The sequence below is a fragment of the Sparus aurata genome, chromosome 5 (assembly GCF_900880675.1).
Source record: "Sparus aurata chromosome 5, fSpaAur1.1, whole genome shotgun sequence".
NCBI lineage: Eukaryota > Metazoa > Chordata > Actinopteri > Spariformes > Sparidae > Sparus > Sparus aurata.
The window spans coordinates 33566448-33590368 of NC_044191.1; the positions used below are offsets into that span (position 1 = coordinate 33566448).

The 23921-nt window shown below is 44.3% G+C and overlaps 2 protein-coding genes across 6 annotated transcripts in view; both read left to right on the forward strand.

Moving 5' to 3' along the window:
* The first annotated feature begins 4414 nt into the window (after window positions 1-4414).
* On the forward strand, window positions 4415-9037 carry LOC115581008 (cytochrome b ascorbate-dependent protein 3-like). Of its 4 annotated transcripts, none has more exons than XM_030415806.1 (7): window positions 4415-4488; window positions 5158-5302; window positions 5795-5999; window positions 7430-7638; window positions 7749-7903; window positions 8503-8671; window positions 8764-9037. In XM_030415806.1, the coding sequence occupies exons 2-7, from the start codon at window positions 5165-5167 to the stop codon at window positions 8788-8790; spliced, it is 903 nt and encodes a 300-aa protein (XP_030271666.1). In that variant the 5' UTR covers window positions 4415-4488; window positions 5158-5164; the 3' UTR covers window positions 8791-9037. The 4 variants fall into 4 exon arrangements, with proteins under 4 accessions (XP_030271666.1, XP_030271667.1, XP_030271668.1 ...); XM_030415807.1 differs by lacking the exon at window positions 4415-4488 and adding an exon at window positions 4545-5023; XM_030415808.1 differs by lacking the exon at window positions 4415-4488 and adding an exon at window positions 4568-4590.
* Window positions 9038-13489: 4452 nt separating this feature from the next.
* loxl2b (lysyl oxidase-like 2b) overlaps window positions 13490-23921 on the forward strand; it is a 34184-nt gene continuing 23752 nt past the window's right edge. The window contains exons 1-3 of one of the 2 annotated variants that reach the window (XM_030418112.1): window positions 13490-13617; window positions 16775-17138; window positions 17425-17600. In XM_030418112.1, the coding sequence (XP_030273972.1) occupies window positions 16787-17138; window positions 17425-17600 (528 nt within the window). In that variant the 5' untranslated portion in view covers window positions 13490-13617; window positions 16775-16786. The remainder of the gene's footprint in view (window positions 13618-16774; window positions 17139-17424; window positions 17601-23921) is intronic. The other variant, XM_030418113.1, reaches the window with a different exon arrangement.

Consider the following 23921-nt stretch of genomic DNA (forward strand, 5'->3'; position numbering starts at 1 on the left):
AGAGTTAAATATACGATGTCCTATGCAGGAAAACGAGCGGAGATGTGCCCTGTTCCTTAATCTGAATTTGTTATACTGATGTACAACTCTGCAGAGAATAAATTGTAAAAAGGTAGAAAAGGTCACCGTGACAGAATTCAAGATGACTTCCCTTTTTTTGCAGAATAAGAGGGGGGTCATTTCTGATTCACAAAGTCAGCCGTCTATTCACCGCCAACAGAGCGGCTCCTCGCTGTATATCAGCGCGACATCACAGATTTCAGTCCCAGCTCTTCAATTTGCTTCAGGGCAGAAACATTAATTCCACTTATTCTGCAGCATAATAACCCGAATGTCAGTTTCAGTTGGGACTCCCAGCTGGGGTCGTATTTTCTGCACTTTGTGTGTGAACACTGAGCTGAACCGCTGCAAAAAAATCAGATTCTTACCAGAAGTGTGCTGGTGTGTGCACATCATCCGCCGTTCAGACGGGCGACACAAAAAAACAAGCTGAATCTGAGTGTAAATGTTTGTAAATTATAAAAGACGGGAGGAGAAAAAAGATGGAAGAAACCTCAGAAAGAGCCACAGAGGAGGATCTCTCTCCCAGGACAGACAGATGTCGCATGTACAGAAGAGAACAAGATCATAGTTTACAAATTTCATTAACAGAATGTCTGATACAAGTAAATTATATAAAATATGTGAAGCGTGTGGATCCAGGAGGACGTCTGAGCAGACCAAAGCATCGCCGACCTCCACTCAGCCACGGTGACCTGGAAGACGACAGGCCACACGAGAGAATTAGCAAAAATGTGAAAAGCCTTTAATTTTCCAGAAGTAAAGATAAAAAGGAGACGGTGAAACAGAAGAGAGCAGTGATCCGTGTGGGCCAAAAGGTCTGACGATCGAGATCTGTCACTGGTGGCTCCTGGGCAGCTGTAGCTCAGGTGGTCGACCCGTTCAACAATCCCAAAGCAGTAGCGTGCGCAGACTTTTTGAAGGGCAGGGGCGAAAAGAAGGGCACTTTCGCGCGCGTTTTGGCTCCCAAGAGGGCACTTTAGCGCGTGTTTTGGCTCCCAAGAGGGCAGTTTATAATGTTCTAACCAGCCAAGGGGGCAGTTTAGTGTGTTTTGCCAACCAAGAGGGCACTTTAGCGTGCATTTTGGCTCTCAGGAGGGCACTTTGGCGTGCATTTTGACTCTCAGGAGGGCACTTTAGCGTGCATTTTGGCTCTCAGGAGGGCACTTTAGCGCGCGTTTTTCAACAATTGGGCCCCCCCCCCTTGTGCACATCACTGTCCCAAAGCGTCAGTTTTTAGATTCAAAAATCAAATTGTTTCTCACAAACAAGACCTTTAACCACCTGCTTGATATCAGCATGTTCACACTGTTAATTTACCTCAGAAAGCTGCTAGCATGGTGGTAAACTCTCGGTCTCTTCAAAAGCATCCTGGACTCTTGAGACTTCACACACACTTGTAATTAAAGTCGTGCATCTCTGCAGAAAGCTCTGCAGGACTGCGAGGATTACACAAAGTCTGTGCCGTGCCAGAATCCAAAAGGAATCAAGGAAATATAGCACATTAACTTAGATGTCCCCGAACAAAAGCCTGGAGCTGTCTGTGTCACAGTCGACTCTGCCCACTCGACTCGAGCATCCTCATCCCCAACACGTGCTGCTGGGGACGGACGCAGCGAGGGGAGGGAGTCGGAGAGGCATCGGAATACATCACTTCAAGGAGTCTCAGAGGATCTGAGAGACTTTGATAATATAAGGCAGGGACCTGCACCCACCGACAGCTCGGTTCTAGTCTGTTTGAGAGAACAGCGCTGGAGGACAGAGGCTCATTGATGCTCCCTCCCTCAGATGATTTCCTCGATACAATCAAATTCAGAGAATAAACGATTCAAAGAAAGATTCAATTTTTTTTTTTTTTTATATATCTTTCCAAGAACTGTTGTATAATAAACAGTCAACCTGCCAACATGTGAACCTGAAACTAAAATGTGGTCAATAACCAAGCGTGGCACCTGCAGGAAGTTCAAACTCCTTCGCAGTAAATTGCGGTGAGATCGCCAAAACATTTACGGGCATTGCTTTTTTTCCCCCTCCCCACACGCACTTCTGCAGAAGGTATCATGACACATCTGAAATACAAGTAAATGCCTCCCAAACCGGTGACAATGGGTGGTGTGTGCATTTGCAGCAGATTATCAGAAGTGATTTTGTTTGCATACCACATGTGTTTGACACTTGTCCTGTGATATCGTTTTATTGTTGATGTGCGCTACACTTTTTCAAAAAGATTTTTCCTCAATCTGTGATATTTCTTTGTTTTTATCTGCTAAATTGTTTTTAAAAAATGCCAGCTAAAGTCTAAAGAGTTGTCTTAACTGTAGAACCACAGGAAAGTATCATTAGTGACTATCGAAATAATTTAGTCTGTACTGTTAAAAGTAATTTAAATTGTGCTTTGATCGGAATGAGTCTATGTGCTGTGTTTTATTCATGCATACGCAGAATCGGCACAAACTGAGCAATGTGGGGAAACCACCCGAGAGCCTGAAGGTTCAGGTTTGTGGTCGGTACGTCTGTGGTTTTGTTGCTGAAACAGCTGAAACTCTGTTGTAACTGAATTGATAACAGTAACATGCCCTGATTTACATAATCTTGATGGATCTCCTTGAGGTGGGCGGACGATAAAAGACACGTTTTTCTCACGTGGTCGATTTTAATGAATAATTTTGTGCTAAATCAAGTGACTGCGGAGTGATTACAGTGGCAGAAACATGGAGGTTAACAGACGCACATGGTTTATTTTTTATTGTTGGCAGCATAGTGAACACAAGCAAATTAAAAACAATCGTACAGTGGTCAAAATAAATAGGCTAAAATGCTGAAAGGTGATGTGTTCAGGTACTCCCATTACTACCTCTGACAAGGAGGTTGTATCCTGTGTCTGCTCGTCTGTTTGTTGGCAGGATTACACAAAAACTACTGAACGGATTTCCTCGGAATTTGGATGGAGGATGAGTCTCAGCCCAGAGTAGACCCCTTTAACTTTTGAGTGGATCCAATAATGTTTTCTTACTTTCTTTAACATTGTGAGGTAGTGCAGTTGATGAGAACGATCAAGCATCTGCAGGTTCTGAGTGAGAACAGTTTTATGTGGATCCTAAAGCTGGTGAGCTTAAACTATCTGATGTTGGTTGATGAATACTGAGTGGCACTGCAATTTCAAAACCTCCATAATTGTATTTTTCTTATGGAATTTGTTTTTCTTGCATCCTGTTTGTAACAGTGCGGTAATTTCTATCACCAGAAACAATTCAGCATACAAGTTTATTATAGCTTGCGGCTGTTTGGGAGACAATGAAGCAGACTGCAACACAAAAGAGTGAATAAGATGGTGACTGACATCGCCTCCAGGTGGAGCTGAGACACAACAGATCTGCACAGGTCAGCCGACATTCAGCCACACGGTGTCACAGTCGTCCTCAGAGCCTGTGAGGCAAAGCAGCTGAGTCATTTCATCAGTATTAGTAATTCACATGTTTATACAACACCAGACTTGTTTATTGGCCATATTGTTTATAACTTCATTAGTGAATCATTTAATTATTTCCCTTTGTTTTAATATTGCATGTGTGTGCTTTTCTCCCTGCTGAGTCTCAGCGCTTCAAAGTGCTGCAACGACCCTATTTCTCCTCGCTGATCAATACATTTAATCATCTTATTTAATAATGAGGCTGACGGTTGAGAGCTGAAGAAAATAGCCTCACAAGAACCAAGGACAATGCATTGTGTTACACGCCGCACGACTTGGAATTATTTTATTAAATTGTAGAATTGTAGAATCGTGATTCAAGTGTTGATTCCTAAAATGTGGAGTGCTTCCAAAGTAATTTTAAAACCTTTATTTAGAATATAAATGTGCAAATGATTAGTCATACGAGCTCAGAAAACCAGAAAAAAAAGACAGACAGAATAGATTTTAGCTTTAGAGCATTTCTTATTTGTTACAAGTTTATGAGACTTAAATAAACAATTGATTTCAATTAAAAATAACCTAAAGCTGCACTCTGTGGTTCTGGGAAAGACATTTTAATCAGAGGAGAAAGATCTTAAAGTGCACCTTTAAAGATCAGGTTATTGTTTGGATCATTTTTAATATGGCAATGTATATCAAACATAAAAATCTGAGAAAAATAGTTGCACACAATGAGCTTAAAATCAGTCTATGATTAACATTTTCCTCCCCCAAAACTACATAATGCACCTTTAAGAGAATGATATTTGCCCATTTTATAAATAATGTGACTTAAAAGTACATTTATTGTTCATTTTAAAGTCTTATGTGGAGAAAAGTTAATGAGAATAAACAGTTTTACTGTTTTAAAGTCATTTCCTTCCTCTCTCCTTATCTGGTGCTGCTAGGTATGGTGCTGACAAGTAAAAACAACATTTCCCAGAAGGCTTTGCGCTGTCAACAAGGAAATGGGTTAAGTAAGTATCTCTTCCTGAATTGAAGGTGTTTAACCTGTAAAACAGCTTTTATTCTCGTCAGTTTGGTTGTCGTCTGTCATCTTTACACCTGTGTGTGCGTTCGTACGTGAGATATACAATTACACGGCTTTTAAACGCGTGAAACTGTTTATATAACGCTAAACTTTCGTTTGTGTACGCTAGCAGCGGCTAGCGGCTACGTAACTCCGGACGATTATACCGGCTTTTAATTTTGCCCCGCGTAGAAAGAGGAAGAAACGCACCTGCCGCCTCAGAAAAAGTTATTTCAGGTGTCTGTATATTTAACTCTTTAATTCGGCATATGTTACTTCAAGTGTTATCAATGTAGGAATTAATCGCCGAGTAATAGTAAAATGTTAAACAGCTAGCTAGCTAACTGCGTCTTTTACGTGACCGTTGGGCCGAAGACGGACCCCTCCCACTGATGTCCGCAGTCACGGGACGCGTCAACGCAATCACCTGTCTCACCTGACGTTTTATGACATTTAACTAGGTCACTGTATCACATCTGAAAGTAAGCAAAGTTTTCCATAAGTCTGATATTGTTCTCTTCATGTCACTGTTTGTGTTTGGCTTGTTTTGAACTCAATTACTCAGCACCAGAGCTGATGAATGTGTCCCAGTCTTCACTTCTCATCCTATTTATAGGCAGCAGATGCAGCGGGCAGTCCCTTCACCTCCCAGCTGTTCCTCCACCTCTCACTGCTTCCCCCTCAACCACCGCCACACAGCTGCATGTGGAAGTGAGACTGCAGCCCAGCCACAGAAACACGAAGTGAGAGCAGGTAGCTCTGTGAGTACCAGTCAAAGATTGACCAGGGAAGTCATGAGATGAGGCAATAACTCCCACACATCGTGGGCTTAACTAGAGTGTAGTAGAGTAGGAAGTGTTGTCAGTGTCGGAGCAGCTGGGGACAAGGTAAGACTCGATATTTGATTCGGTTTTATTAGATTAGAATAAATTATTAGACCACTTCTGCAATGGAGTAGTTCTTCAAAGGAGAAGTTGGGATTTAGCTTTGTTTTTATGCGCTTCTAATGTTGCACAGTTTTACAAATTAATTGCATTATTCAAAGGTGGCAGGGTCCGCCAAAGATAATCAAAGTGCAACAGTATGAAATTGCGTTGTCCTTTTAAGGTAAATCAAGGTCAATAAAGATATATATTTCATTGCCAAATCTACATAGTGCTCCTTTAAAGCTGGGCTGAAGTGATGTCAGTGATTATATCCTCCATTTTTGGACGTCCTCCGTATTATCTTTTGTTCTTTTTTGATTGGTTTAGCCTTCAGATCCGTCCAGGATGAGGTCCATCGTGTGCTTCTACATATGCTACGCGCTGTGCCTGTGCCTCGGCCTGGCCTGCGTGGTGTGTGTGTGCGTGTGGAACAGCCGGTGGCGCGGCGGTTTCGCCTGGGACGGCTCGGCTCTGCAGTTCAACTGGCACCCCGTCCTGATGGTGACGGGTCTGGTCGTGCTGTACGGCAACGGTGAGAGTCTTTGTTTTTAAATTTGGATCATGCAGAGTTTCACTTCTGTTTTTCACTTCTGTTCTTTCTAATGACAGCCAGACTGTAATATGGTAATTGCACTACAGACCTAACGTATAATTTGATGCATCATCTCGGCAGCTTTAACGTGAGGTGACGTCCACACCGCAGTGATTGTAGTCAGTCTGTTTCTGATGTAAAGTAAAATCTGATCACATGAACAGAGGAACTTTAAGAGGAAATCATATCCCAGCTGGATAAATCAATTTGATCCATATGATGAATGATTTTTAAACCTGAAACAAGCTGAGCTGCTGACCAACTCAACATGTACTATGTGCACACTACGACTGACTTTGTGGGGGGGATTCATTCAACCTGTTGTGAATGATGCGTCATGTTTCAGATACAGTAGTACTCTCCATCCTGCTCTTCCTCAGAATCAGCAGCTGTCAGTACTTCCTCGTTACAGAGAATTGATTGTGGGTTACTTGCTGCTCCATGCGAACAAGATGACACAGTGGGTTCTATTTTATTAAACCCAGCAGCGCAGCCAGATTGCAGTGAAATGTGCCCTGTCCGGTGCCAGTTCATACATTATAGAGTGGTGTGTTGGAGGCTGTGACAGTCGTGGCTAATCCCCTTTATTACTGTATAAACACAGGGCTCTCCCTGTCATGACGCACTGTTTGGGAATCCTCTAGTGCTAATACAGTAGCTCAAATATCGTGCCAAGAACAGGTGATGACACTTTTTTGTTTAATACGCTTTTTGTAATGCAGACTTTCTGTCATACATTTACAACACTGATGCTGAAATGACACCAACGACAGTGACTTGCACTGCAGAGTGAAAGACCATCGGGAATAGCTAGGGGTTCGCTGCCCGACATCATCACTGATATTTTCTCAGCTCCCTCCAAACACACAGAAGACATTTGCTGTGTCTCAATTCAGGGTCTGCATCCTTCAGAGGAGCATTTGAAGGCCAACTACGTCACAACGCTGCGCGAAGGCTGTCCCAATCCGAAGGCTCCTCCAGATGTGCCCCACAAATTTTTTTGCAGGATGCACCACTACTATTCTTTGTAGCCTCACATATCCCAAGATTCTCTGCGTGCCCAAAAAAGAAGAAAGAAAGAGAGAAAATGGCGACATTGCGTGGCGTAGAGCGTACTTTTGCGGTCCTGGGCGGCAGAAATTGTGACGTAAGGGTAAAACATCTGGTGACACAACCAGGAAGTGCTCCAAAGGCTAGACCGTCACATTTAACAACGGCTGACGAGGTTAACAAGGTCTCTCTGAAGGACTCGCCTTCGAAGACTACAAAGGGCGGGTCCTTCAGAGGATGCAGAGCCTGAATTGAAACACAGCAATTGATAAACTTTAAAACAAATGAAGCATCTTTTCTGTTTTTGCCTCCCCCTGCAGGAGCTGTGCTGTACCGCATTCCTCTGACCTGGGGTCATAATAAACTCCCCTGGAAGCTGGCGCATGCTGCAGTGATGCTTCTGGCGTTCGTCCTGTCAGTCGTGGGGATTTGTGCTGTGTTTGACTTTCACAACGTCAATCACATTCCCAACATGTACTCCTTGCACAGCTGGATTGGAATCACTGCCACAGCTCTTTTCACCGCACAGGTACACAACTTTACAAACAGAATCAGAATCACTTCACAATCAATTGTTTCCTTTTTGAGCGTTGATTATTGATGATTCTGTGTTCCTTGTGTCTGTGTATGCCCATCCAGTGGGTGTTTGGTATGATTGGCTTCCTCCTGCCCTGCACCCAGATTGCACTACGTAAATTCTTAAAACCAATACATGTGTGGTTTGGAAGCATGATACTGATGCTCAGCATCGTCGCCTGCATCTCCGGAATCAACGAGAAGCTCTTCTTCGCTCTGTGAGTACCACATTTTCTGTTACTGTTTCATTTTTTGGGGGAATATTCCATTCTTAGTTGACTTGGTGACACCTGTAGTTACATTTTCATAAAGAAGTCAGGCAATAAATGGCCCCTTTATCAGTCATTCCGTGAGTTACCGTAATCTGATTTTATTCAGAACACAGCATGAATCTGCAAACATCAGGGCACACTGACAGAAGCTGCTTACTTCACTGAGAAGCTGAAGAAAATGTGCAGCCAGTCGCCGGCAGCTCCTCTGAGGCTGCTCCTTCTTGTTCCACCACTCCCTGCAACATTTCCACACAGTTGTCTTGTTTTGTTGAAACACAATGAATATAAACGTCAACTTGTGCTTCACCAGTGAAATGCTTCTAATGTAAAGCTGCAGTAGGAGGAAATGTTCGGTTTGCATGAGCAGCAACTTAATGCAGCATGTTTTCCGGGAATGTCCCTGCAGATGCTCACTACATAATACTGCAAATATAGAAATGTTGCAGTACATTCGTCAGTGGTCTCTGTCGCCATAGTGAGATTTGACAGTACATTTCTTGGAGATTGTTTCGTTAAAGATAAACTCATGATGTGTTTCTCCACAGCAAAGGCAACAACAATGCAAGTCAGCCGTATTCTAACCTCCCACCTGAGGCCGTGATGGGAAATTCATTAGGAGTTTTGATCGTAGCTTTCGGCTTGGTCGTCCTAAAGATTTTGTCCAACCACGAATGGATGCGACCGGACTCCAGGCCTGAGGACGGGGTTTACGCGGTGAGAATTAACGAGTGCAGCTGATGTGGATTTGATGGGATTTATTTTAATCAAGTATTTCACACCATCCTTATCTCCTCTCTCTCCCACAGCCATTGCTTCAAGAAGACAATGACTGAAGGAAATCCGAAAGAAATGCTCACTGCATCACATCCGTCCGTGCAAAATCAGCTCAATCATCACAGACCACAAATAGCCTTTAAATTAAAACACACAATAAGTTAAAAGCTCTGTTTTTGAATGTACAGGCAGCTGTCTGAACAGCGTGAGATTATCTATGTCTGCTGTGGATGTTAATATTTATTTGAAATTGTATTTAAGAAAGCTTTTGTTGCCAAAGAATAAAAAAAAACATGTTTGATCAAAGCTGTGACACTTTCCTCTCTAACACTGTGTAAGCTCTCCCATGATGCACTGTAGGTATTAAAGTGTGTAGCAGTACACTGTTGGATTTACTGGCCAGGATGTTCCCAAAAGGACTTTTGAAAGAACAGTTTGTCAGTCGCTGGATAAAGTATGAAGATTGTTTTATCATCTCAGACCTTTGAGACGAAGTTTAATGTGATTATATCACACAACCGCATCACAATCTCACTTTGAAGGAAGTTCACAAAGGAATTCTAGTGTCATAACTGTCGTTTAGCAGGTGACTTTTACAGATTTATGAAGTGAAAGTTAAAGAAAAACAAGATTTGTTCTGATCTCCTGCAGTCCATGTGAACACCTGAGTAGCAGAATGGCATAATGCATTCATACACACTACATAATTACCTAAAACGTATGCATTATAGAGGAAACGTACCCGCCACACATGAATTAAGGCATCTGTAAAAACTGAGTTCCCTCCCTTAGCTTAACAACCACTCACACACACTCACATGGCCTTAACGACCCTGTGAGGACACTCCCACACAGTTTACAGCGAGGTAGGAGACATCTTGTGACCTACTCTCTGAAGTGTTGTCTTTCATTTTCTGGCGGCTGGAGAAGTCAAACCACGCAGATATGTCTGGTGTTGGTGTGTTTCTTCATGCATGTCCTGTTGACTTCAGTACAGCTGTCACTGCAGCCGCGGCCCCCAAAGCAAGATTCAGTCACGACCCTTCCTTCTTTTTCAGTTTTCTGTGGTCCGCCACACACATGCTGTCCAGTCTGCCGTCTGCAGTCACAGCTGACCTTAATAACAAATCACTGCTGAAATACTTTGTTTACCAAAACCTCAAAAAGACAGAAGTATTAAAAAAACCCAGAGGGGAAGTCTGCAATGTGTTCACCACGGAGCTCAACGTACGATTGTGTGAGTGAAACCACCGAAACACATCAGATGTCACACTGACACTGATGCATCAACACACCTGAAGTGTCAGATACGAAGATATGACAATGTGGTTACGTGACAGACTGTTGCTGTGTCTCAATTCAGGGTCTGCATCCTTCAGAGGAGCATTTGAAGGCCAATTACGTCACAATGCCGCACAAAGGCTGTCCCAATCTGAAGGCTCCTCCAGATGCTCCGTCTTCTCCCTGTTTTTGGAGGATGCACCACTACTATCCTTCATGCCTCACATATCCCAAGATTCTTTGCGTGCCCGAAAAAGAAGAAAGAAAGAGAGAAAATGGCGACCTCGCGCAGCGTAGATTGTCAGTTTTGTTACCTGGGTGGCAGAAATCATGACGTAAGGGTAAAACATCTGGTGACGCAACCAGGAAATGCTCCAAAGGCTAGACCGTCACATTTAACAACGGCTGACGAGGTTAACAAGGTCTCTCCGAAGGACTCGGCCTTCAAAGACCGCAAAGGCCGAGTCCTTCGAAGGATGCAGACCCTGAATTGAAACACAGCATTTTTTTCAACCAGGCGCGGTGGCTTTCTAAAATCATGTGATTGTTGTGACTGAAAAATGTCATGCTTCCTCTGTAAAAACCCCCAACTTGTTCTTTTATACAGTCAGACTTATTTCAACTTTATTTCTGATTATGACGGCTGTGTATTGGGAAATTTGTGGCGAGGTGGTGATGCAGATTCGCGCTACATGTTCCTCATGATGGAATTTTTTTAGTTTTTTTGTCTCAAGACGAGAAGATGAACTGAATTCACGCAACACTGATTCATCATCAGTCACGACTTGATGTGTCACCCTGTTTACACAATCACACCCTGGCAGAGCTGCATCGCAGAGCCACCGAAGTCTCACCTGACACGTAATTATCACATTAAATAGGACGTCAGCTGGAAATTGCTGTACTTTATTTGTGTGAATGTTGCGCCCTGTTTGACACAAGGTGGCAGCAGAGTCGAGGTCAGTCCGGTGAAGAGTTCACTGTGAGGATGCTTGTGCTGCGTTGTTACATCAGGCTGTATGTCACGTACAACATATGTTACCAACGTGAGTCAAATGGAGAAGTAATTGGCAGGCAGAAATACTCTTACCCATGATGACAGGTTAAAGTCGCCTCCATGTAATTTAACAAAAATAGTTGAGGACAAATATAGGAAAATGTTCATGTGTGATGTAACCTGCAGAGATATGATGTAACAGACAGGTTAAGGAGATTCTTAGTTGTTATTTAAGTTAATTATTTAGTAGAAATACATCTCAGTTAGTGCAGCTGAGCTCTGTGCACTCCATTAGTTTAATCATCATCTTTCAGCCTGAGGCGCTTTAAAACCCAACAAAGAATAATCAGAATGTCTTGTTGTTATTAAACTGTGTTATCATGAGCTAAGAGGGAGCTGCATTCATACTACAGGTTTTCTAAACTGGAAGCATTCTGTTTTTTCTGGTTCTAACCAGCCACTCACTCACACACTGGCGGCAGAAGATACCATGCAAGCTGCCGGCTGCTCATCAGGCGTGATAACAATCACATGCGCACTCACACAGCAGTGTGAACAGCCGCCGGGAGCATGTTGGTGTTCAGTATCTCACCCGGGAACACTTCGACATGCAGCCTGCAGGTGGTGGAGCGCTCCGCCTCGAGTCCTGTGCCCCAAACACACTGATGACGCTCCCGCCAGGCTAGTTTAAATACTGTGATTTAGATGTAAAGTTAAGTGTTGGTATGTTAAGAAGGATAGTTTCCATGGTTTTAAAGGATCTGTGTGTTTTTGTTTTTCTACAAAGAGAAAAAACTCCCATCTGGGGAAAAAAATCAGAGAAAACATCCCGCTTCTGTGATTTTTGTTGACATGCAATGATGACTAAAAATACAAATATCATATCTGAAAGAACAAAGATTCCATAATGTTTCTATAAAAGGAAACAGGTCCAGTGCTTCTAACTTAAACATTCTACCAAGAATAAATCAAAATGATGTTAATGAACCATCATTTCAAGATTTAGCCGACAATGTACATATTTATTTTCATGTTTTATGCTGATATGACAAACAGCTGCTTGTTGAGACTTACATATCCAGCAACTTGCCGACAGAAGGGAAACACCAGGCAGCTGTCCCCGGCCCTCGGTCATTGAAGGGCCAAGAAAGACCCTCTAACCCTAAAAATAATCAGGAGATCATCATGTTGTCTGGCACAAGCGAGACTATCAGCGGCTCTCCTAACAATCAATTTAATTTATTTTGTAGCTACCTGATTAATGGCATTTCTTCTGTGTCTGCTGTTTGGTGCTGAGCAGGTAGTGAAGGTTTTTCACAGGCTACGTGGCCCGCAGCGATGCTAACACAACCTTCAGTGAACCAAAACATTGCGCTGAAAGATGCTAAAACCAAACTACACTAAATTTAGTTTTTTGCGACTAGTTTTTGTAAAAAATAACAAATAAATGAACTCTGTAAGCTTGTAAAGGATTCTCCTCTAACACACAGGCTCCAGTAATATAGTTACAAATGCATTGTAACTTCTTCACAGTAAAAAAAAACCTTTATTTAATCATTTAGAAGCTTTTATTATGAAGGAGCATTACAGGAAACAGTCCATTTTCATCAGCAGTAACTGAACACGACTCTTGATGAAACAGTAAAACACAGCAGATGTTTGAAAGAGAAACTAAAGAGATTCAGTTAGAAGCAACTATAAAATAGTTTATCTGTCAGGTTTCCTGCACAGACGTGAGGCGAGAACTGATTAATAACACAAAACTATCCGAGGGAGCGACGAGGGCTTGTCACGTCACAGCGAGACGTAACCCTAACCCTTTTTAATATTTACAATATCAGTGATGTAACACTCAGAATAAATGAGCTGTTCTCAGAGGACAACAAGGTCAGAGAACACTGATTGAAGCTAGAAAGGTGGCAGGGTCCGCCACGTATACACAAAGTTAAGCACTATAAACTGTGTTGTCCTTTTTGATTAACGTTAACATTTCTCGCCCCCCCAAAACTACGTAATGCTCCTTTAAAAGAATGATATTTGCAAATGTTTCAAATAAAAGTGACTTGTTCCTCTTAGAGGCACATTAATTGTTCCTTATATGGTCGTATGTGGAGAAAAGTTAATGAGAATAAAACAGTTAGAGACAGTTTTACTGCTTTAGTAGTAGAGAGAGTTTGTTGAGTCTCCTTCCTCAAAACTACATAATGCTCCTTTAACTTTACCTACTTTTTTTTTTTTTTAATTCCCAAACAAATACATTTAATGACCCCAGAATGAAAATTCTTCGTATTCTCCTGAAGTCCCAGCTCATTTATTTTTAAGTTTTATTTTTTTTTTTTATCTCTTCAGAGGCATTGTTGTCGCGCGGAGTTCGGGTTCAGGTCGGATCCATTATTTCCACGTCCCGGGCCATCCCCGGTGAGGTCATCGTTAAAAAGGTGGGCGTCAGTGGGCGGGGCCAGCGCAGCTCCGGACCCGAGCCTGCTGTTAACATGAGAGGGAGTGAAAGTTTCCAGAGAACGAAGAAGAAGAAGGAGAAGAGGAGGAAGAAGAAGAAGAAGCAGCAGCAGCTGACTTTCACTCTCTGGTCCGTTCACACTGAGCTACAGTAAGTGTGTGTGTGTGAGAGTGTGTGTGCGTGTGTGTGTGTGTGTGTCAGATCTCAGCACAGACGCACAAAAAGCAAGTTTAACAAGAGCCTGAGAAATATGCGACAGTCAGCTGAACAGAGTCTCTGTGTTGAGACTGACTTCAGATCAGTGGTGGTCAGGAGTGGGACTGTCTTTGTGTCAGGAGAGTGTTTAACATCTGAGGTGGGGTCGGTTTTATTAGGAGCTGTTCAGGATAAAACGTGAGCTGGAGTTGTGGAAAACTTCTGTCCTCTGCTGTTTAATCATTTCATCATGTCTGTCAGTCAATTCATGCATTATAGGTGTTTATTGTGCATCTACAGTGGATGCATAATGAGTCAAAAGTCAGAGGATGCACTTTGATTATTGACAAAAATCAAATGATCTGATCTGATCGTGTCACCTCGGCCTCCGGGAAGTTGTTACAACTTTCATTTCACACATTTCTGTCATTTTCTTGACTGAATGTTAATTCGATCCATTGCAATAACAGTCAAACAGAAGACTTGATAATGCATGTAATCATAAGTTGCAGGCTTTGTTGCATGATCAGACAGAAGTTGCGTTGGTTACAGGGATGTGTATTGTACCTACACGCAGCTATACGATCTTCTCTCCCTCACATGAAGGAGGTTCTTTGTTCTGCTCGTGTCGGTCAGACTGATTAAAACTGTGGAAAAGAGGAAATGTTCCAGTCGGAGCCTTCAGTCGGGTCTCGGCGAGGACGCTCCTCTGAGGAAAGGGCAACGAGAAGAGCAGCTGACTTTACATTAAACTCATATTCTGACCTTTTCAAACGAGGCATTGATCCCCTGCAGCAGCAGCAGCAGCAGCAGCAGCAGGTGGGATCCATGTGTCTGACTCCCATGAAGGTGAATGCAGGTGTGAGCTTCTTTACAGCCTGGTGGTTAAACAGAAAGTTCATCTACAGTTGTTTGATGAGGCGGTGCTGAGGCTCCTCGTTGTGTCTTTTTGTCGACTCTTTATGCTTCCAGCTCGTGGTGACACGGTGCAGATGTGCGTGCATTACCTGAGCCGAACCTCGGTCGTTGATGTGCACGCCGACGATGCTCTCTAATGACAACGCCGCTGCTGCTGCTGGGACACATTGCAGGCAGACCGAGAGGCCGAGGGCTTCATTCCATCTGCTCATTCTGTAATGTGTGTGTTGTTTCTAGCTTGTGTAACCACTGCCACGTTACAGCGAGCAGAGCAGGAACCCTGCAGCTGAAGGATCATCCGTCCTCTGCCAGATGTGTTTTTTACACAACAGCACGAGATTTTCAAACTTCTAACACCGCATAAGTTGTGGAAACAGTATGAACTCTTGTTCATATCTGTGTTTTGACTCAGAGTTATGATCTGTTACTTTTCCTTAAAGGCAGCAGTGGTGGGCTTCACGTGTATCAGTGGGAGTCTGGCGTTACATCACCCTGCAGGTGTCGGGTTCACCACACCTTTTCCTCCACTCATTTTCTGAACTAAGCTCAAGGAAATCTACTCCTGATCACCTCCTGACACACAGTCATCTGTGCAACTGTTTCAAAGATTTATCAACAGAATGAATCGACTCCTGGCCACCTACAGAAATGTTTCCATTCCCATTTAAGACATTTAAGATTGATCCTCTGTCCCTCTGCTGCACAGAAACTAATTCCAGTTACACAACCTGCAATTTCTAGAGAAGCAACATGTATGAACACTGTTATTAACTGTCATTAACATCCTTAAACAATAGAGATGAAGATTTTAGCAGATGGGTATTTTAAAGCTGCATTACCGTTTGCAAATAAGTAGATTTCTGCCGACTCCTCGGGACGGTATCTGGTGTTTTTTAGCCTCTAGCTGTGTTCCTCGGCTAGGTTGCTGTCTTTGCCTGCTGGTTGGCGCTGGGCAGGGAAGCGTACAGCGGGTTTATCTGAGCTTTCTCATCAGAAACAGCTGCCTGTTGCTGCTGGTAGTGATGTGGGTGCGAACAGAGGGAGGAATCCAGAACCAGCACATGTGTGAGCTCCGACACGCCGAGGTGTCACGATGCTCCGCAGCGTCGGCAAAGCTACTTTCAAAATCTGATATTATACACATTACAAGTTCCCTTCATTTTAATGCAATATATTACCTTACAATATGACCGTCTGTGTAGAGTAACAGATTACTTATTGCACTGCCTTTTAGTTACTTTCAACAAAAGGCCCAAATAGCCTGTATGGAACAGTTAAATAGATGTTTTTACATCACAAGACGAACATCTCTTCTTCTCTGCCTTTTTATTGTAGTCCACAGAACAAAGAACACACGGTGTGATTCGAGAATGTGGATTAGGATTCAGGTGATCAGGCTTCATCGTCTCAGTCACACAGACTGAACACAGAACTTAAAGGCTCGGATGAATTAGTATTATTAGTCAGTAACAGGGATTGTAACACGTTACATGACATAATACATAAACTGTAGAAATATATTACTGAAATATTGTTAGTAACGCTTTATATAACCGTGTTACCGCTAAAAGAAATATATAACTGTAACGTGTTACCACCGGCTCTGTTCTCCATATCCATGATTCCACTTGACTTGCGACGTTAAAGGTGCACTACGTAGTTTTGCAGAAGAAATTTAAACTCAAAACTTTGACTCGTTCATTGTCTGATTTCTTTTCACACCTAAACAAACTAAATAATCAAACTCTCTTTTTTTTTCACGGCTGAATGAACTGAATAAACAAACTGACCTTAAAGGACAACACAGCTTCACACTGTTTTACTGTGTTTATATGTGGCGGACCCTGCCACCTTTTCTAGCTTCGCACAGTGTTCTGGGACCTCATTTGTCCTCTGACAGCAGCTTGTTTATTCACTTGCTGGAAAAGTGAGTCAATGAGTATTATTACCTCATTGATATCGTAGTTTAAATATCTTCTCTGAAACTACACAATGCCCCTTTAATAAGGGAAATATCAGTGGCAATGACAACAGAAGGTCAGAGTGGAAGAGCCTCTTTAATGTTCCCTCTCGTTCTCGCTCTGCGGTCTGATTCCTGTCTGATAGACAATAAGAACCGTTGTGAAGAACCATCTGAGACGGCAGCCAAGAAATGTTAATGACTGCTCCTCTTCTCTTTTCATCCTTTCATCAGTTCCCACCAAAAATGCCGGCCACCCAGCGTCTGCCCCGCTGCACCGTCCTCCTGCTGGTGCTATTAGAGCTGGCTCTCGCCCAGTACGAGCACCTCGGCTACCCGCCGGGCTACCCCGACCCTGAAGTCCCGGAGCAGTACACCGCCCCGCAGCTGGCACCGGACACGCCGAGGATTCAGCTCCGACTGGCGGGAGACAAGAGGAAGCACAACGAGGGCCGCGTGGAGGTTTTCTACAACGGTGAATGGGGCACCGTCTGCGATGACGACTTCAATCTCCACGCCGCTCAGGTGGTGTGCAGGGAGCTGGGCTACCTGGAGGCCGTCTCGTGGACACCATCGGCCAAATATGGGAAAGGAGATGGTAGGTGTCCTGACGCGCTGCTTCTCAGCATCATCGTCCTCACAATGACATGTGTAACATCTCCAGTACAGTGATGTCACCCCTGCTCATGGTCTCTCAGTTTATGGCTTCTCTGGACCGTCACTGACAGGAAACTGGTTCGTGGTAAAAACGCGTCTCAGCTTTCAGAGAAGCTAGCTTAGCATTTATGAGAACTCTGTTTTCCTTTGTTGTTTCCACTACTAAAGGGGGAAAATTCCTCCCAAGGGAAGAACTGATGGATTTCTCTTTTGTCCGGTTTTGTCAGGACCCATCTGGTTTGACAATCTCCACTGCAGTGGCAAAGAGAGGACCTTGGCTCTGTGTCCTTCCAACGGGATCGGCGTGTCGGACTGCAAACACACCGAAGACGTCGGCGTTGTGTGCAGCGACAAGAGGATCCCCGGGTTCAAATTTGTCAACACCCTGCCCAACCACATCGAGGTAAACACGCGCTGGAATCTGAAACCCTGGTCGTATTTCTGCACCACATTTGCAGGCTGCAAACTGAGAGTTGACGAGAGATTCACAAAAAAAAACTGAGTAGACTGAGTAGTCCCTCGTTGTGCCTCTTTACATGATAAATCTTTCCTTTCTCTGGCCTGGAAACAGTCAATAACCCTTCTGCTTTAATGACAGTCCTGTCTGAACAGCCTGCGGTAACAGAGTGTCAGTGAAAGTGCAGTTAAACTGGTAATTGTTGGTGTGCTGCACTCGTAAGTGTCGAGGTTGTCTGGTCAGCTAATCGACGGGCTCTGCTGAGCCTCTTCTCTCTCTCTGGGCCGGGCCAATACGCTCCCAGCTAATTGCCACCAAACAGCAGAATGTTATCTTTCTGCTCGCTGTGCCGGCCGGCCTCATGAAGCCACATTCCAATGTTCTGAGCAAACTGCAGAGCTGAGCCGCCTCTCAGCCTCTGTCCCTCTTCCTGACCCCGCTGCTATGTCTCTGCGCCTCCCCCACTGAGTCCCCGACATCATCACTTCACTCTCTCCGACTCCAGAGTTTGTTGAAGTTTTTAAGTTCAGCCCTGATTCCAGAAAAGCAGGGATGCTGCGGTTCTTCTCACTGTGTCTGCTGCAGATGTCAGATGAGATGTAAATCTTGTCTCTGTCCTGTGTTTAGTTGGATATATGTTGAAAAAGGATTTGCAGGTCATTGTATTCTGTTTTAAATGATCTTTTTGCACAGCGTCACAACTTTTTTTGGAATCGAGATTACCTGACCTGCAGCTCTTCAGCTCTACAGTCAGTTTCAGCTCATTGTTTTTGATCCACTCTCTTTGCTCTCTTAGTGATGTTCGCTACAGCAGGCGGCTGTTTTCTTTTAGAAATAGCTCCAAAAACTCACCGTACACTGCCAGACAGACGCAGCTGGTGAACAGCGAGGAGCTTTTAGCAGCTAAAGAGTCAGATATCTGCCTTGGTAGAGTTGGTAGAGACCAAAAGCGGAGCTAAAAGGGACTTAAAGTCATCAGATGGACGAACACACGACTCCAAATGGATGATAATGTGTCTCAATATCTGCTGTGAGTGTGAAAAAACACACTGACACATTCATATTATAGACACAAGTCTTTAATATAATGTTCCTGGGTGTTTTTCCAGTGTGAAAGAGGAACCAGTGGTGTCATCTTCTTTTTATTCCACACATTTTTCTTCCATGTTAAGATCTGGAACCTGCTTTACCCACAATGCAGCTGAAATTCCTAGACTTCTGTCACCAGATCCGGGTGTGGTAAAAGGCTCGAGGGCGCTCTTTTCTCAAGAAGACTTGCCGAGGCCGACTCACGTGACATCGCTTCACATTTGGCAGCTTTTTGTCGTCGTCCTCCTCGAGACTCGCGGACTCGCGGATGCATCTCGCTGACTTTAAGGACAAACGGTGCAGATTATGATTCTCAGAGGAGCGCGGCTGGAGAGGTCTAGACGTCTGGAGTCAAGCTGGGATCAACCCGAAAGAATCCGACTCAGCTTTTCCACTCACTGAAAGGAGGCACGTGGGCGCAGAGTTTGTGTAAGACCGGGCCGGGCCGGGCCCCCCCTCCTGCCTTATCATCTGGAAGTGGTAATCTGGTGACTCACCCGGGGCAGTAATGGCAGCCATGACGACATGTCGCTGGGGGTTTTGTGGTATAGGATGATTAGTGGGCTCAGGAGCCAACATACAGAGGCGCCGCTGCCTTCTCAGGTGGTGGTGAGCTCAGAACAACGTGCAGCCGGTCCAGCACCGAGGAAATACCCAGAGAGTGAGCTCACAGGGAGGTGAAACACGAAGCCGGGCATGCACGTGTCGCCGACCTCCGACCCCGGGCGCTCAGATTCCTCTCTGTGACTGCTTTGTCTTCCTGCATCGTTGGAAGTGTCACATTTTTTTAAGCAATACCAGTTTTCTTTGAGCGACTTGTGAACTGGCACGCTGTGTCTCAGTCGGCTGCGCTGTAAACAACACCCAGTGTCTCCTCACTGTTTATTTACGCACCGCTGTCGCGCATTGAGGAAGTATTCTCGCCTCGCCTCGACATTTCAGCGGATGGAGGAGCGGCTGCGGAGGGCTCGTGAGGTCTGAACCGGCGATCACGCGACTGCATCACATTCCACTTCACACTGATTTCAACATGAAGAAATAAATTCCAGGGTTTAGGAAATGTGATGTTTGGCATCGCTGGTGCAACAAGGCCGCCTCAGTGATGCATTCAGGATCCTCATCCCTGATTTATTCAGGTCAACACTCAAGACGAGGGACGAAAACAACCGTTAGAGACGTGTGAAAGAGGAATAGTGTTAGTCGTTTGACTTTATGGGGGGAAAATGTCAACTGATGTGGAGACCGGCTGCACAATGGAGCGTTCTAGAAATGTCAGTCAGCTGTGAAGGAAAGCCGGTGGGATGTAATTAAGGCTGAGTATTGTAATCGTAGCCCCTTTTGGTTCAAACGTCCGCAATTAAAAGTCATCAAATGCTTTTGAGAAAGGGGGAGAGAGCGGGTTCTGATGTCGGACGGTAACATTGTGAGAAAGGCTCTTAGATTTGTGCTTGAAGTTTAAAACCTTCACTTCATTTCTGTGCAGTTCTGTGTGCTTAATTTCGATTTGTAAAGATTAGAGAGCAGCTTCTTTCCTCCTCCTCCACTCCAGGAAGTTTTTTTCTCGTGTAGAATAGATCGACGTCAATTCACATTTCGTTCTGCTCACCTGGTGTCGCACAGAGATTATTAAATGGCCCAGTGGACCTTCATCACCTGCATTTTATATTTGGATGACTGGAGTTTGGTGGGTGATTGTTGTGATGTTTTTCAGAAACTAATACCAGATCACTGGTTCTCATATTTACTGAGAGCCAGCACGACATGTTATCGCAGCTCGTTTGGATCGTAGAAGAAGAAGAAGCCGATGTCTGCGGGTTCGTTTGCTCTGACAAATCTTTCTTGTTGTCGTGCTCCGACAGGTAGCGATGTCATCTGTCTGCGGGGATTAGCCGAACCAAAGCTCGCCTCTCCAACTGCATTTCATCTCTATTTCTTCCTTGACTGCAGCTTTTCCTCTCCCTTCCCCTCCTTCATCTCCTCCTCTCTCATAAGCAGATTACAAGCAGCCATGAATTCAACCCCAAGCAGAGTTAACAGCTCCCATTTTCCCCTCTGCAGTCATTTGTTCCCCCTCTGAGGGCCTTCAGGTCAAATCTCCCGCTCTCCTCCCTGTAAACCTCCCCGAATCGTGGCGCGGCGCTGCAAATTGCCTCGTCAGCCCTTCAGCGCGTTTGCACTGTGATCCGGGATTAATACCCGGCCGCTCTTTGTGTCACCATCTCAAAAATGCTTTCAACTATTTAATCTTTTTTTTCCTCTCCACCTAGCTGTTAGGTGTTCCCGCAGCTAGGTAAAGGTTTTCGACCCGAGGCATCACATTCCCACGGTGCAGCACGCAGCCGGATGTTTAGCCTCTGGAGACTAAAATTAAGCGCTCCATCTGACATCAGCGCGAGCCGAGGATCTGACTCCCGGGGCTGAGCCTGCTTTCACAAGCACTGGAATTAAGTCACGCCGAAGTAGGAAACGTGGATTTGCAGGTCTTTTTGTCTGCGTTAAGGCTGTTGAGAGTACAGTCTGATCTTTACGGCTGACAAACAGGCATCATGTCGAAGGGAAGTAATCCCTTTGATTACTGCGACGGGTTTTATGTGCATGTGCAGAACAGATCTGTCACCAGTAATTGGCTGCGCTGCGAGAGAGGAATGCAGTGTTGTCATTTATCTGCTGGGTTTTTTATTTCTTTCATTTTACGGCTCTCCTCCACAGCTGCTCTCCTTTTGTGTTTCTGCCACAGTGTGCAGCACGTGTCACCTGCGTGCTGACAGGAAACTCTACAGGATACCTGACCAATGTATACAGTTTGAATTATGTTTAAAACTCAGCTGTGAAGTTCATTGCTGGACGGGAAAGTTGCAACGTTATTACTTTAATTTCTTTATCTAATATTGGTTACTTGTGTTGGGAGGCAGCAGGGTCCCATTAACATCTGATTGGTGCACACTGTTTTTCAATCTATAGATAAAGATCCAGCATTTAAAGCGGTGTAGGAGGCATTTCAGATTCTGGGGTCGGTATCCTAAAGATGTCAATCCAACGTCTTCTACGACGCTTTAAAGGCTTTTTTTTTTACGTCTCTTTAGATGCTTGTTCAACGTTTGCTCGTGGCGAATGACGTCCTAACAGGGTGCAAAACTTTAGTTTTTACAATGTTATTTCAAGAAAAAAAGAGTCCTGCAAACTGTCAAGCTCAACTGCAACTCAACTGCAAGTGAAGTGGAAAGTGTTTTTCCCCGATTTCGTCTTCTCCTGCGCACCTGTCGACCTGAAGGTGCGCACAGGCTGCAGTCTGACGATGTCATTTAAGACCATCTTTTTTCAACTTCAGTCACAGAAGTCTGAAGAACTGATTGTGGCTCAGACTTAAAGTTTACATCGTGCAGCAAAAACTACGGGGTGGATTTGGCGTTTACGTCAACGCTGAGAGCTGCTCATCAGCTCTGACGACTGTAACTGAAGAGATGGATGGTGGCAGGGTCCGCCAAACTGTTTATTCCATCATGAAAGCAAAGGGAGTTTGTTTACTCAGTTTTTAAGGCATAAGAAGATCTTTCTCTTCTGATTAGAACTTCTCACGCTCTCTGTCGCTCTGTAAGCTTTCTCAGCTCGAACAGGTTTGGGAACTTTTATTTTTAAAAACTAAAGAGATTAGCAGAACCACCCTCGGAATCCCTGTACTCTGAAATCACTCCCTGAGCCGGTATTTTTTAATTTTCCCCGTGTGTTTTTCATGTGAATTCGGCTTTAATGCCATTTATGAGCAGCTCATTTCCATTAAATCACTGTCTCTGGTAATTTACGCTCCGGCGTGGGTTTTGTCACGACTTGTTGAGACATCTGCTTCCAGTTTGTTAACAAAAAGCCTCTTTTTTAACGGGTCTGGAGGAGGAACCTCACACCGCTTGCACGGCTTTTGTCTGCGTTCTGTGAACACCGTCTCCGTTGAAACGCATAATCCTCAGTTTTGTGTCGTAGCCGGTGCGATAATCAGCTCACAAGAGAAAAGACTGTGTGTTAAGTAGACGTGTTTTCATGCGGGGACGAACGCGTCGACGCCAGAAAATACCTGAAAACAAAAACCGACCGCAGGCTCGCTGAACGCCTCACACCACACTGCACATGAACCCAGTTTCTTGGTATTTTGCAGTGGACGTGAGGTGATTTCTGCTGGCAGAGAGCTGTCGAGGACCTCTATTGGAACCATGTGTTCCTGAACGCCTTCCACTCTTCCATTTCTGCTGGCAGATGTGTTCTGTGCTGCACTGTGGACCAGAGGAGTTACGTACTGTGTAACTAAAACCTCTGGTTTTATTCTGGGTTCATTCTTTTCGCTAGTAATCACACGTGACTAGGAGCGAGATATGGTGACCAACACAGCAGCTTGTTAATATGTAGAGTGTTTATGTTTTATATTTGAGATGTTTAGACATGTGGTTTGAATCCGGACTAACTGAGCAGGACTTGAAGTGTTGACGGACCTTCTCTGGCTCCGGCCCGACCCCCTTCGTCCTGGTGCAGCTGGAGGGAACCGGCCTCTTCAGCGTTGGTAACACTTAACAAACAGCGTGAGACCAAAAGAAAAAAAAAGCTTTCTGTTCATGCCGTTCCTGTTAAGCTAAAAGATATTTTCTTGGTTTGTTCTAATCTGACTTTAATTTTGGAAACACCCTCCTGGCTCACTCAGGCTGGTTGTGGATTCGGTCCCCACGTCTTAAAGGAGCAGTTCACCTCAGAAATGATGAATTATTTAGTTGCACTCGTGCTGATGGAAAGTCTGATGAACTTTCACAGTCAACAAAGCAAATCTGGAGCTTCACAGCAGAACGGCGTCGCAGCGTTCAGCTGAAGTAGTCGGGGACACGTTTCAAAACAACAACACAAAAAAATGGCTCCTTACAGCTCGAACGCAGTAATCAAAGTTTCTGGATGCCCTGAGATGAAAAACTGATTTGAGAAGACAAATGAAAAAATAAATAAAAAGGCAATTAACAGCTGTAGAACCGCGTGTGGCCACTCGGCAAGGCTAAGTTATCCTGGTCTATAACAAGCAGCAGACTGACACAGTTAGCAGCTAGCGACAGAGCGAAATACTTTTATTTCTTTATTTATAGAAACCAGAAACAGACTAGACTAATTTAATGTTTCACAGCAGCTGCAGTGTTTTAGGAAAAGAACAGT